The sequence below is a fragment of the Bolinopsis microptera genome, chromosome 5 (genome assembly GCF_026151205.1).
Source record: "Bolinopsis microptera isolate Bmic1 chromosome 5, MBARI_Bmic_1.0, whole genome shotgun sequence".
Taxonomy (NCBI): domain Eukaryota; kingdom Metazoa; phylum Ctenophora; class Tentaculata; order Lobata; family Bolinopsidae; genus Bolinopsis; species Bolinopsis microptera.
In genome coordinates, this window is record NC_087076.1 from 21,365,706 (window position 1) to 21,379,806 (window position 14,101).

At 42.0% G+C, this 14,101-nt stretch overlaps 2 protein-coding genes across 2 annotated transcripts in view; one reads left to right on the forward strand and one right to left on the reverse strand.

Annotated features, from left to right (window-relative positions):
• Window positions 1-14,101, forward strand: part of LOC134814780 (ankyrin repeat domain-containing protein 16-like) — a 47,197-nt gene that overhangs the window by 24,166 nt on the left and 8,930 nt on the right. The window lies entirely within an intron of this gene.
• On the reverse strand, window positions 4,551-7,573 carry LOC134815710 (putative transporter svop-1). Its single transcript, XM_063824285.1, has 3 exons — window positions 7,263-7,573; window positions 6,661-6,877; window positions 4,551-6,269 (listed from the first exon to the last, which is right to left on the reverse strand). Exons 1-3 carry the CDS (start codon window positions 7,398-7,400, stop codon window positions 5,623-5,625), a joined length of 1,002 nt encoding a protein of 333 aa, XP_063680355.1. The 5' UTR covers window positions 7,401-7,573; the 3' UTR covers window positions 4,551-5,622.

A 14,101-nucleotide genomic window follows, 5' to 3' on the forward strand; every position in this document is an offset into this window, starting at 1 on the left:
TCAGTTTCAATATTACATAGCGTGATAGAAAACATAACTAGGCACCAGTGCTGCACGCTGCCGTTTTTTTCAAAACGGCGGCGGCATGGTTAAAATCGGTGTCGGCGTGTGGTCATTTGATTTCGCAGATTAAATTTTCCTCTAGAATAATGCCATCTGGAGAGCAATTTTTAACAGTTTTGAATTTTGACATGAGGCTCGTAATATTTAGTATATATATATATAGTATAAACAGGTTCACGCCATGTACGCCGTTTGAAAACGACGGCGGCGTGGCCGCAAAATTATCGGCGGCGGTGTGCAGCACTGCTAGGCACAACTATCCAAACCTAAAAATAGAAAGAAAAATATATAATCACGGATAATTCCTGAAAATAAAACTGTCCCAATTTCTTAAAGTAACTATCTTCAAAAAGTAGTTAATCTTCACGGCATCAGTTTTAGCGAATCTAAACGAGTCAATGGATAAACAAGTCACAAGCAATTGATTTCACTGCACAAATGTTCGCAAATCTTTACGCGAAAAATAAATGAAACATTAGATATAAAAAAAATAAATTCCACAAATGAATGGTTTCATAGAAATATTACGACATCGCACGATGTATTAAACAAGTTAAAGGGGGTGTAAACAATTAATGATAACCCATGCCGAAATAACAATTTTGGCTATAACGACGAAGCTATCTGACGCACTACATAGAGCTGAACCTCATATTTAATTGTAATAAAATAGATATTATTCAACATCACCTACACGATTGCCAGTGTCTTATGTGGTAGAATGGGGGGGGGGGGGGGGGGGGGGGGGGGTACACTACACTTTTTTAGAAGATAATTTTGTTAAGTGTAATTAATAATGTAAAATAGTGTAAAATAGTGTAAAAAGGTGTACCTTTTTTACTACACCATACACAAAAACAAGCAAAAGTTTAGTTTGTATGTATAAAGTATGGTATCAGAGATATTTAAAAGTCAGTGTACTGAATTTCAAAATTTGCTAATAGTAATTGTTAACCAAATTTGGCTATTCAGGGATCTTGTTTTTCAAAGCACACTATGCTATTCAAGAAGCTTATACTGCAGATCTGCACTCATTATTAAGGGGGGGGGGGGGGGGGGGGGGGGGGGGGGGCTCATGTTTTGTGTCCTACCCTATTTTCTGAAGACGGACAAAATCGCACGGACAAAATCTTGATAAGAATACAGTGTAAACATGCCTTTGTGGTTATAAGTTTGTTCCGGAGTTGGTAGAGCTGTAGAGGAAGCGAACTAGTATTATTTAATGAAGAATGGCAAGGTTTACACTTTGCAAAATCAGTAAAGATACGAAAATTGTCTCGACAGGTTCAACCATCCAAAGTAGCAGATGTGACTAAGAAAAAAAGAAACCCATACCACTGCACCGCATCATATAGCGTGTAATAGTTGTAGAGCCTCAATAGTCGTAGAGCCTCAATAGGAATTACATACATTTACATTATCATGATTATGACTATCATATAGTTTATCGTCAGTCTTCCTCCTCCTCAGTCCTCTTTCTCCTCCTACACCTAAGTTCTCCTCCTACTCCTAAGTCCTCCTCCTCTTTTTCCTCCTTTTCCTCCTCCTTCTCCTCCTACTCCTAAGTCCTCATCCTCAGTCCTCCTCCTCATGAGTCCTCCCCCAGTCCTCCTTCTCCTCCCCCTCATCCTCAGTCCTCCTCCTCATCATCCTCCTCATTCCTCCTCCTCCTCAGTCCTCCCCAAGTCCTCCTCTTCCTCAGTCCTCCCCCAGTCCTCCTTCTCCTCCTCATCCTCAGTCCTCCTCCTCAGTCCTCGTCCTTCTCCTTCTTATCAGTCCTCCTCCTCAGTCTTCCTCCTCGCTCTCGTCCTCCTCATCCTTAGTCCTCCCCGTCCTCAGTCCTCCTCCTTCTCCTCCTTCTCGTCTTCCTCATTTTCCTCCTCCTCACCAATCCTGCTCCTCTTCCTCAGTCCTCCCTCTCCTCTTCAGTCCTCCTCTTCAGTCCTCCTAAGTCCTCCCCAGTCCTCTTCTTTCTCCTCAGTCTTCCTCCTTCTCCTCCTCCTACTCAGTCCTCCTCTTCTTCCTCCTCCTTCTCCTCTTCCTCCTCCTAATCAGTCCTCCTCCTCAGTCGTCCTCGTCCTTAGTCCTCGTCCTCATCCTCATCGTCTTTAGTCCTCATCCGCCTAGTCCTCGTCCATAGTCCTCGTCCATAGTCCTCGTCCTCATCCTCCTAGTCCTCGTCCTGGTCCTCCTCAGTCTTCCTCCTCTGTCCTCCTCAGTCCTCCTTCTCCTCAGTCCTCCTCCTCAGTCCTCCTTCTCCTCCTCAGTCCTCCCCCAGGGGGGGGGGGGGGGGGGGGGGGCGGGGGGCTCATGTTTTGTGTCCTACCCTATTTTCTGAAGACGGACAAAATCGCACGGACAAAATCTTGATAAGAATACAGTGTAAACATGCCTTTGTGGTTATAAGTTTGTTCCGGAGTTGGTAGAGCTGTAGAGGAAGCGAACTAGTATTATTTAATGAAGAATGGCAAGGTTTACACTTTGCAAAATCAGTAAAGATACGAAAATTGTCTCGACAGGTTCAACCATCCAAAGTAGCAGATGTGACTAAGAAAAAAAGAAACCCATACCACTGCACCGCATCATATAGCGTGTAATAGTTGTAGAGCCTCAATAGTCGTAGAGCCTCAATAGGAATTACATACATTTACATTATCATGATTATGACTATCATATAGTTTATCGTCAGTCTTCCTCCTCCTCAGTCCTCTTTCTCCTCCTACACCTAAGTTCTCCTCCTACTCCTAAGTCCTCCTCCTCTTTTTCCTCCTTTTCCTCCTCCTTCTCCTCCTACTCCTAAGTCCTCATCCTCAGTCCTCCTCCTCATGAGTCCTCCCCCAGTCCTCCTTCTCCTCCCCCCTCATCCTCAGTCCTCCTCCTCATCATCCTCCTCATTCCTCCTCCTCCTCAGTCCTCCCCAAGTCCTCCTCTTCCTCAGTCCTCCCCCAGTCCTCCTTCTCCTCCTCATCCTCAGTCCTCCTCCTCAGTCCTCGTCCTTCTCCTTCTTATCAGTCCTCCTCCTCAGTCTTCCTCCTCGCTCTCGTCCTCCTCATCCTTAGTCCTCCCCGTCCTCAGTCCTCCTCCTTCTCCTCCTTCTCGTCTTCCTCGTTTTCCTCCTCCTCACCAATCCTGCTCCTCTTCCTCAGTCCTCCCTCTCCTCTTCAGTCCTCCTCTTCAGTCCTCCTAAGTCCTCCCCCAGTCCTCTTCTTTCTCCTCAGTCTTCCTCCTTCTCCTCCTCCTACTCAGTCCTCCTCATCTTCCTCCTCCTTCTCCTCTTCCTCCTCCTAATCAGTCCTCCTCCTCAGTCGTCCTCGTCCTTAGTCCTCGTCCTCATCCTCATCGTCTTTAGTCCTCATCCGCCTAGTCCTCGTCCATAGTCCTCGTCCTCATCCTCCTAGTCCTCGTCCTGGTCCTCCTCAGTCTTCCTCCTCTGTCCTCCTCAGTCCTCCTTCTCCTCCTCAGTCCTCCTTCTCCTCCTCAGTCCTCCCCCAGTCTTCCTTCTCCTCCTCATCATCCTCAGTCCTCTTCCTCCTCCTCCTTCTCCTTCTTATCAGTCCTCCTCCTCAGTCCTCGTCCTCGCTCCTCTTCCGCAGTTCTCCCTCTCCTCTGCCGTCCTCCTCATCCCCAGTCCTCCTCCTCCTCGTCAGTCCTCCTCGGTCCTTCTCCTCCTCGTCAGTCCTCCCGGCCCCAGTCCTCCTCCTCCTCCTCAGTCCTCTTCTTCTTCAGTCCTCCTCCTCGCTCCTCCTCATCAATTTACACAATTTATTGTTAATAAATGTTTTTAAACGCATTTGAGTCTGTAACATATTGACATGTTACTGTTACTGACTCAAAATGTGCTCGAGAATTTTTTGTTTAACAAAGTTTTACTCTCCAGTACTATGGAAAAGTTGTTACATGATAAATAAAGATTTTGATAAATAAAGTGATTTTTATCCCTAATGTTCATCCCTAATGTTATTAAAAATTGTGTAGACTATTCTTTGTATCTAACTGAGGATTGGAAGTTTGAGAAAGGACCATGTTCATTAACCGTGTTACCCATTTCTGCAGATAGCCCTACAAATTGTGGAGACTATTTAAATCAAAAGTTACTAAAGCGTTCGCTATTTGTTACGATTGTTATTACCAACCGTACCTCTTTCAATTGTGGACCGGGGTGGATGTTTCTGTCAAACAAGAGTTGATGCGACAGTGTGTTGTCTTTCGGAAGAAACGATAATTGTTTGGAACAAGAAACCATTTTGGGTTTCTGGGACAACCACCAATCGATTTCTTGTCATATTTAAGTTCAGAAATAGCTGCCTATATCGCCTAGAAACCTCAGAGGGAAGATTTAAATTTTCCCGATTTTTCCGATATGAGGGTTGATGAGGCCAAAATCGGAATCGGAATGATCGGAAAAATCGGGTTGGACAACTTTTTCTAAGGTCCCCTCATCCTTTAGTTTTATGAAAGTTTATAATGCTACATTAATTTTATTGTTCTATCCCTCCCGGAATATTGCTCATGTGGCTAATAGGATATTATTACAATGTACATGGGTACAATATCTAGACCCTATCAACCGGGCATGTTAGTTAAATACTTGAAGTGAGATCTTTATACCTCTTAAAGCGTAAGTAATCAAGATACAGGGGTTAAAATACCAAGATAATTGCGTCTTGATATATATAATATATATATACAGATAAACTAAACAGCCTGGAAACTGAAAAATGTGCCTCTTTTTTGAAATAGGTACGTGGGTTTCGAGACAACACCAGTTGAAATTAAAACGGGCATGAATTCTTTGATCCTTCAATTATCAATCATACAAATTGTTTAAAATGGTTAAAAAGAGAAGATAAGAGAAGATAAGATAAAAAGAGCGGAATACTACTAGTCAGAATTTCATGGGTATCAAATATCAATATCAGAACAGACTTGACTTACTGGTCTGTGCTTTGGAGCTCGGTTTAAGGGGAGGCATGATTTCCGAGATTAAATCACAACGGAAAGCCTCGATAGAAAAATCACAGATTCACAGAGTTTAAATTTTACAAGACACTCATTCGATAATGATCACGCAATTGAAAGGTCCTTTTTATATTAGTGAAATTTACCAAAAAATCTTCACCATTTCCAGCTTTCCAGATAACAAAGAAATTGAACAATAATCATTCCTTACAACTAACAACTTGTACTACAAAATTTGAAGATTATAACACCAAAAGAGTGGATAAGTCCACCTTGCCCTACTCGATGTGAGTTCCTGCTGTTTCCTTTCCAAGAACACACAGACAAATACTGACAACAACAGCCGCGATTTGAGCAAATGCTAGCACAATTCTTGGGTGGAGATTAAAGATAAACTGAGAGCATGCAATACCAGCACAGGCCCCTATTCTGTTAAAAACTAACCCAAATGAAACTACAAAGATCTCACTTCAGTTGGAAAATACTCAGCCCCCAGTATAAATGGGCTTAGTCCAATCTGGGCCGCACTGAATTTCGATATTGTGAAAAACACAAATGAATACTTGTCGTTTACACAGAAGTATAACGCTGTAAGAGCAATCAGTTGCAATAACGCTGATGATTGGATGTCTTTTTCCGGCCAATGATCTCCATCAGTATAACTGCTACTAGGACTCCCAGGGGTTCGAATAAACTGATGACACCCAGATCAAACAGAACCGATTTATTGAAGATACAAGATTCATCTTGTGTCACTTTTATACCAGTACAGTATCCTTCATTAAGAAATCTTGGCATGGAGTAACTGATGGTGTAGTAGATGAATATTGCTGTAAATCCCAGCGCATAGACAACAGCCAGATCCGTCATTCGTCCAGTTGCCTTGATAAAGTTCAAGGCACCGAAAAGTCCGGTTTCCTTATTATTAGTGTCATCGTCATCTTCTACCCTTTTCAATTTGATGATACCGCTTCCGCTGTTGCAGTTGAGCTTAGCGATGGTTTGGACTGTATTTTCCGCTCTGTCCCAGTTTCTATTTTTAGCTTCAAATCTCGGAGACTCTGGCATGATGGCAAAGAAGAAGATTGATGGAGAGAACATGATTGCAGTTCCCAACATAAACCCTCTCCAGCCGTAAGGATCAACGACGTAGTACGCCAAAGCACTTGTCAGTGATGCACCAATCCCCCACGCCAGGGAAACATAAGAGATCAGAAATCCTCTCCATTTGACTGTTGCTATTTCCGCTGAAATTTATTTAAATTGAGTGTGGGACAGAAAAGTAAATCTATTTATATTGTTCTCCAATCTCCGCCATATCCCCGAAAATGCGTGAACAGTGATCGCTGATAATTATTGAATCGCCTATTGTATCGCCTTGATGAACAGTGGGTAACATACATTTTTTCATTAAGAAACCCTCGTACATTACAATACATATTACATAATACTTAGACTTTATTTCGTGCAGAGCACTCGCCCACGTGCGGGGATGCTAAGAGCACTCGATAGCCAAGATATTATGGTATCGACGTATCGTAATTCGTAACATTTTGGTGTTAACAGATACTGATCAAGCAGTGTCCTGAGCAATATCAGGGAATAAAAGTAGCAGAAATTATCTTGATCCGTGCTTACCTGTAAGAGCGATAGAAGGCCCCATCCCAATTCCCATAGACACCCCAACAAGTCCCCGCAGTACAGCTAGATGCCAGTATTTTGTAGCAAGTCCACATAACAATCCTGCTATGGTAACTCCTATAGCTCCAGCTAGAGCTACTGGCTTCCTGCCAAATTTATCACCCGCTCCAGAAAAAAGGAGCGATGCCAGCGCCATCCCTATGAAGACGGTTATCTGAAAAGCAAAGTTTAGTTGACTAGGTGATCACGTGTTGGGCGCTGGCTGGCAAAATTAGATAAGTCGAAGTACAGTAAAACCCCGATTTACCGCTGAGTTAATAATATCAGGAGCTGCAGAATATCAAATCGCTTTAGATAATCGGTATTGTGATAAAGAAATTATATGAATAAAGATTAAGATTAATAAAGATTATTAAGATAGATTAACGATATATTGTCAAGTATATGTTACCAGTCCTATATTTCATCATGAAAGTTTCTGGGATGACTAGATTAAACACTGCTGAGTATAAGTTTATCTTAATAGTGGGGTTCTTAAACTTCAATTTATTATTATTATTAAGACTTTAGATTAATAGAGATTAAGATTAATAAATTACCTGAAGAGCAGTAACCCAGAAAGTAGTGAGCTCCCACTCACATCTCACCATGATTCCAACTATTGACAAAATCATTATTTCTCCCCTTCTAAACAGAACAACAAAAACGGTCCCAAACTGAAAAGAAATGTGCCACATCCAAATCCTGCTGTTTCCAATGCTTCATTTATATCTAGTTTTGAGTCCGGTTCTTTGGTGCTGTCATCTTCTTTATTCTGAAAGTCTTCCTTCAGCTGTGTATTCTCATCGGAAGTTTCCATTTCATCGCCAATTAACTGCTACTCTCTGCAACATAAACTGTAAAACTGAAAGAAGTGGGGTCAAACTTTTTATTTCATCTTCTAAAAGTAGTTTTAATCTTTGCGGCATCATTGTTAGCGAATCTTAACGATTTAATGGATAACCGGGTGACGTCATACGTTTAAACTTGGGTTATCAGTTTCAATATTACATAGCGTGATAGAAAACATAACTAGGCACCAGTGCTGCACGCTGCCGTTTTTTTTTCAAAACGGCGGCGGCATGGTTAAAATAGGTGTGGGCGTGTGGTCATGTGATTTCGCAGATTAAATTTTCCTCTAGAATAATAATGCCATCTGGAGAGCAAGTTTTAACAGTTTTGAATTTTGACATGAGGCTCGTAATATTTAGTATATATATATATAGTATAAGGTTCACGCCGTGTACGCCGTTTGAAAACGACGGCGGCGTGGCCGCAAAATTATCGGCAGCGGCGGCGTGCAGCACTGCTAGGCACAACTATCCAAACCTAGAAATAGAAAGAAAAATTATATAATCACGGATAATTCCTGAAAATCAAACTGTCCCAATTTCTTTAAGTAACTATCTTCAAAAAGTAGTTAATCTTCACGGCATCAGTTTTAGCGAATCTAAACGAGTCAATGGATAAACAAGTCCCAAGCAATTGATTTCACTGCACAAATGTTTGCAAATCTTTACGCGAAAAATAAATGAAACATTAAATATAAAAAAATAAATTCCACAAATGGTTTCATAGAAATATTACGACATCGCACGATGTATTAAACAAGTTAAAGGGGGTGTAAACAATTAATGATAACCCATGCCGAAATAACAATTTTGGCTATAACGACGAAGCTATCTGACGCACTACATAGAGCTGAACCTCATATTTAATTGTAATAAAATAGATATTATTCAACATCACCTACACGATTGCCAGTGTCTGATGTGGTAGAATGGGGGGGGGGGGGGGGGGGGGGGGGGGGGGGGGTACACTACACGTTTTTAGAAGATAATTTTGTTAAGTGTAATCAATAGTGTAAAATAGTGTAAAAAGGTGTACCTTTTTTACTACACCATACACAAAAACAAGCAAAGTTTAGTTTGTATGTATAAAGTATGGGATCAGAGATATTTAAAAGTCAGTGTACTGAATTTCAAAATTTGCTAATAGTAATTGTTAACCAATAGTAAGGGGAAAAGTGGTATTCCGTTGGATTTAAATGTTCACAAGGATTTAGCAACGGAATATGGTAGTTAGAACCCCTACGAACATAATTAGACTTGTCACCAATTTTGTATCTCGACAGAAACACCACTTTTTACCACTTTTTACCACCTTTGTACCACCTTTCTGGTTTGCCAAATATCTTTAGTTGTGAACGTCGTAGAAGGCTGAAAATTAACCTAGAATGTTTATCTTATCAAGGAGTAAAACGTTTGTACTACAAATTTTTGCATTGGACAATCAGCTAATTGGATAATTACCAATTAGTTAATTACCAAAAAAAGTGACAAATTTTTATTGGCTCAAAATGATTAAAATCGTTTGAAACACGGAGAAATGTAGTTTTTAGAAAAACTTCAAAACTTTTTCACTTACAAATTTTTTTTCGAGACTTGAAAAAATTTCGAAATTTGAAAAAAAATTTTCCGCCAAAAGTAATCGAATTGCATGAAACGTGGATAAAAATGCTTTGCAGAAAAACTTCGAACATTTTTAGATTGGGGAATACTAAAATCATAAATATTTGAAGTTGGAAGTTCAGTAAATCTCGGCATATTTTAGTAATTAGGAATAGCTTAGCGGAAAGGGCTGAACCTGAAAAAGGTTAACCACACAATATTAGAGTTTCATAAACTAATTACCAATACAGCTTTACCAAATTCCACATAAAGAAACAGCACAAAAGGACCGTTTAAGATCGAACCGATTTTACTGCTGTATATATCATTTTTATTGATTTCAATGATCAAAACCTCTCTGTACCGTCAATCTTGCCAATCTATACCGGGTATTGAATGTACCCGGACCTCTTCTTTGCTCTATATTAATTAGACCCAGTTGTGCAAGAAATGCGATTTCTCACAGGGGCTTCTTTTAACTGTGCACTTTTTGTCACTCTCGCAAAGAGGCCCGCTATTATAGGGGGGTATAGGAAGCAAGTGTAAATATACCTTCCATTATCCACTGTGGGTTTTTTGTGTTGTGAATGCGCATGCCGCTTCCGTTTGCTATGCAAGATACCTCGAATAACCCCCATATGTCATTGCCAGGGTCGGGATAGAGCTGGAGATAGCATTGAGAGGTTGCTAGAAATAGCTAGACTTAGAATAAAGTCTAGCTATCAGATTATGATGAAATGCTGTTAAGCTTAGTGGTGGGCGACAATTGACCCCCCGACAATTGACCCCCGACAATTGACCTCCGACAATTGGACCCCCCGACAATATAATTTAATACAATTAATCCTGACCCCTGACCCTGACCCTGACCCTGACCCTGACCCTGACCCTGACCCTGACCCTGACCCTGACCCTGACCCTGACCCTGACCCTAACCCTAACCCTGACCCAGGACCCTAACCCTAACCCTAGGCCTAACCCTAACCTTAAACCTAACCCTAACCCTAACCGTGACCCAGGACCCTGACCCTAACCCGATCAATTGACTCCAGTGTAATTACATGGGGGTCAATTGTCGTACTAAGCCCTAGATTTTGCGACAATTGACGCCAGTTTAATTACTTAGGGGGTCAATTGTCGGGGGGTCAATTGTAAGGGGGGCAATTGTCGCGGTACAAAGCTCAGGACGGTGATCTTGATAGGTGGATAGCTGTACCTGATTGGTTCCAGCCCCACCGTGTCGCTTGGAAGTAAGTTCTTACCCCACCTCTTCCAAAAATGCGGTTACCAGAGCAGGAACTCTTCTTCCTCCTCTTCTTTCAACCAAAAAAACAATCAGGTTCCTGCTCCTCTCCTCCTCTGCGGCCACAATCTTATCTCCTTCTTCGGCGTTTTACTGTTGCAGACTGTATCACTTGCACTGTTCTTTTGCAGTACTCCTGCACTGTTACACTGTAGCCTCTGTGCTCCCTGACTCCACCGTGGTTTGCACTGCCCCTAAATGCAATCTTAAGTAACTTTAGTTCCGGCACTCTTCGGCCATTTAAAATAACCAACTCCAATGAAACCCCGTGTAGCTCGTTCTGCTACCTCATGCTAGCACCCACCCAGCTACCACCACCAGTTTATTCTAAGTCTAGCTATTTCTAGCAACTCTCAATGCTATCTCCAGCTCTATCCCGACCCTGGCAATGACATATGGGGGTATTCGAGGTATCTTGCCATAGCAAACGAAGCGGCATGCGCATTCACAACACAAAAAACCCACAGTGGATAATGGAAGGTATATTTACAGCTTGCTTCTATACCCCCCCTATAATAGCGGGCTCTTGCGAGATTGACAAAAAGTGCACAGTTAAAAGAAGCCCCTTGTGAGAAATCGCATTTCTTGCCACAACTGGGTCTAATTATTATAGAGGCAAAGAAGAGGTCCGGTACATTCAGATACCCGGTATAGATTGGCAAGATTGACGGTACAGAGAGGTTTTGATCATTGAAATCAATAAAATGATAGTATACAGCAGGTAAAATCGGTTCGATCTTAAACGGTCCTTTTGTGCTGTTTCTTTATGTGGAATTTGGTAAAGCTGTATTGTAATTAGTTATGAAACTCTAATATTGTGTGGTTAACCTTTTTCAGGTTCAGCCCTTTCCGCTAAGCTATTCCTAATTACTAAAATATGCCGAGATTTACTGAACTCCAACTTCAAATATTTATGATTTTAGTATTCCCCAATCTAAAAATGTTCGAAGTTTTTCTGCAAATCATTTTTATCCACGTTTCATGCAATTCGATTACTTTTGGCGGAAAATTTTTTTTTTCAAATTTTCGAAATTTTTTCAAGTCTCGAAAAAATTTGTAAGTGAAAAAGTTTTGAAGTTTTTCTAAAAAACTACATTTCTCCGTGTTTGAAACGATTTTAATCATTTTGAGCCAATAAAAATGTTTCACTTTTTTTTGGTAATTAACTAATTGGTAATTATCCAATTAGCTGATTGTCCAATGTAAAAATTTGTCGTACAAAAGTTTTACTCCTTGATAAGATAAACATTCTAGGTTAATTTTCAGCCTTCTACGACGTTCACAACTAAAGATATTTGGCAAACCAGAAAGGTGGTACAAAGGTGGTAAAAAGTGTAAAAAGTGGTGTTTCTGTCGAGATACAAAATTGGTGACAAGTCTAATTATGTTCGTAGGGGTTCCAAACTACCATATTCCGTTGCTAAATCCTTGTGACATTTAAATCCAACGGAACCCTTAAATCGACCACTTTTCCCCTTACTAAAATTTGGCTATTCAGGGATCTTGTTTTTCAAGGCACACTATGGTATTCAAGAAGCTTATACTGCAGATCTGCACTCATTATTAGGGGGGGAGGGGGCTCATGTTTTGTGTTCTACCCTATTTTCTGAAGACGGACAAAATCGCACGGACAAAATCTTGATAAGAATACAGTGTAAACATGCCTTTGTGGTTATAAGTTTGTTCCGGAGTTGGTTAGAGCAGTAGAGGAAGCGAACTAGTATTATTTAATGAAGAATGGCAAGGTTTACACTTTGCAAAATCAGTAAAGATACGAAAATTGTCTCGACAGGTTCAACCATCAAAAGTAGCAGATGAGACTAAGAAAAGAAGAAACCCATACCACTGCACCGCATCATATAGCGTGTAATAGTTGTAGAGCCTCAATAGTCGTAGAGCCTCAATAGGAATTACATACTTTACATTATCATGATTATGACTATCATATAGTTAATCGTCACTCTTCCTCCTCCTCAGTCCTCCTTCTCCTCCTACTCCTAAGTTCTCCTACTCCTAAATCCTCCTCCTCCTCCTCCTTCTCCTCCTTTTCCTCCTCCTTCTCCTCCCTACTCCCTAAGTCCTCCCTCTCCCTCTCAGTCCTCCCCCGTCCTCCTTATCCTCCCCCCCATCCTCAGTCCTCCTCCTCATCATCCTCCTCATTCCTCCTCTTCTCAGTCTCCCCAAGTCTCCTCTTCCTCAGTCCTCCCCCAGTCCTCCTTCTCTTCCTCATCCTCAGTCCTCGTCCTTCTCCTTCTTATCAGTCCTCCTCCCTCAGTCTTCCTCCTCTTCCTCGTGTCGTCCTCCTCCTCAGTCCCTCCTCGTCCTTAGTCCTCCCCGTCTCAGTCCTCCTCCTTCTCGTCTTCTCATTTTCCTCCTCTCACCAATCCTGCTCCTCTTCTCAGTCCTCCCTTCCTCTTCAGTCATCCTGAGTCCTCCCCAGTCCTCTTCTTTACCTCAGTCTTCCTCCTTCTCTCTCCTACTCAATTCTCCTCCTCATCTTCCTCCCTCCTTCTCCTCTTCCTCCTCCCTAATCAGTCCTCCTCCTCAGTCGTCCTCGTCCTTAGTCCTCGTCCTCATCCTCATCGTCTTTAGTCCTCATCCGCCCAGTCCTCGTCCTTAGTCCTCGGACCATCCTCCTAGTTCTCGTCCTGGTCCTCCTCAGTCTTCCTCCTCTGTCCTCCTCAGTCCTCCTTCTCCTCAGTCCTCCGTCCTCCTCCTCAGTCCTCCTTCTCCTCCTCTTCCTCCTCCTCCTTCTCCCTCTTATCAGTCCTCCTCCTCAGTCCTCGTCCTCGCTCTCGTCCTCGTCCTCAGTCCTCCTCGTCCTTAGCGCTCGTGTCCTCTTAGTCCTCCTCCTCCCGTCCTCAGGCCTCCTCTTCCTCCTCCTCCTCTCATCAATCCTGTCCTCTTCCGCAGTCCTCCCTCTCCTCTTCAGTCCTCCTCATCCCCAGTCCTCCTCCTCCTCGTCAGCCCTCCTCGGTCCTTCTCCTCCTCGTCAGTCCTCCCGGCCCCAGTCCTCCCCTCCTCCTCAGTCTTCCTCCTTCTTCTCCTCAGTCCTCTTCTTCTTCAGTCCTCCTCCTCCTCCTCATCAATTTACACAATTTATTGTTAATTAATGTTTTTAAACGCATTTGAGTCTGTAACATATTGACATGTTACTGTTACTGACTCAAAATGTGCTCGAGATTTTTTTGTTGAACAGAGTTTTACTCTCCAGTACTATGAAAAGTTGTTACATGATAAATAAAGATTTTGATAATAAAGTGATTTTTTATCCCTAATGTTCATCCTTAATGTTATTAAAAATTGTGTAGACTATTCTTTGTCTCTAACTGAGGATTGGAAGTTTGAGAAAGGACCATGTTCATTAACGTGTTACCCCATTTCTGCAGATAGCCCTACAAATTGTGGAGACTATTTAAATCAAAAGTTACTAAAGCGTTCGCTATTTGTTACGATTGTTATTACCAACCGTACCTCTTTCAATTGTGGACCGGGGTGGATGTTTCTGTCAAACAAGAGTTGATGCGACAGTGTGTTGTTTTTCGGACGAAACGATAATTGTTTGGAACAAGAAACCATTTTGGGTTTCTGGGACAACCACCAATCGATTTCTTGTCATATTTAAGTTCAGAAATAGCTACCTATA

Bases quoted from the DNA above. Each gene is read 5' to 3' on its own strand.
- LOC134815710 (XM_063824285.1), bottom strand. From the start codon at position 7,400: ATGTGGCACATTTCTTTTCAGTTTGGGACCGTTTTTGTTGTTCTGTTT. The intron at 6,878-7,262 runs GTAATTTATTAA...TTTGCTTTTCAG, and splicing joins TCTGGGTTACTGCTCTTCAG to ATAACCGTCTTCATAGGGAT. The intron at 6,270-6,660 runs GTAAGCACGGAT...AATAAATTTCAG, and splicing joins GCCTTCTATCGCTCTTACAG to CGGAAATAGCAACAGTCAAA.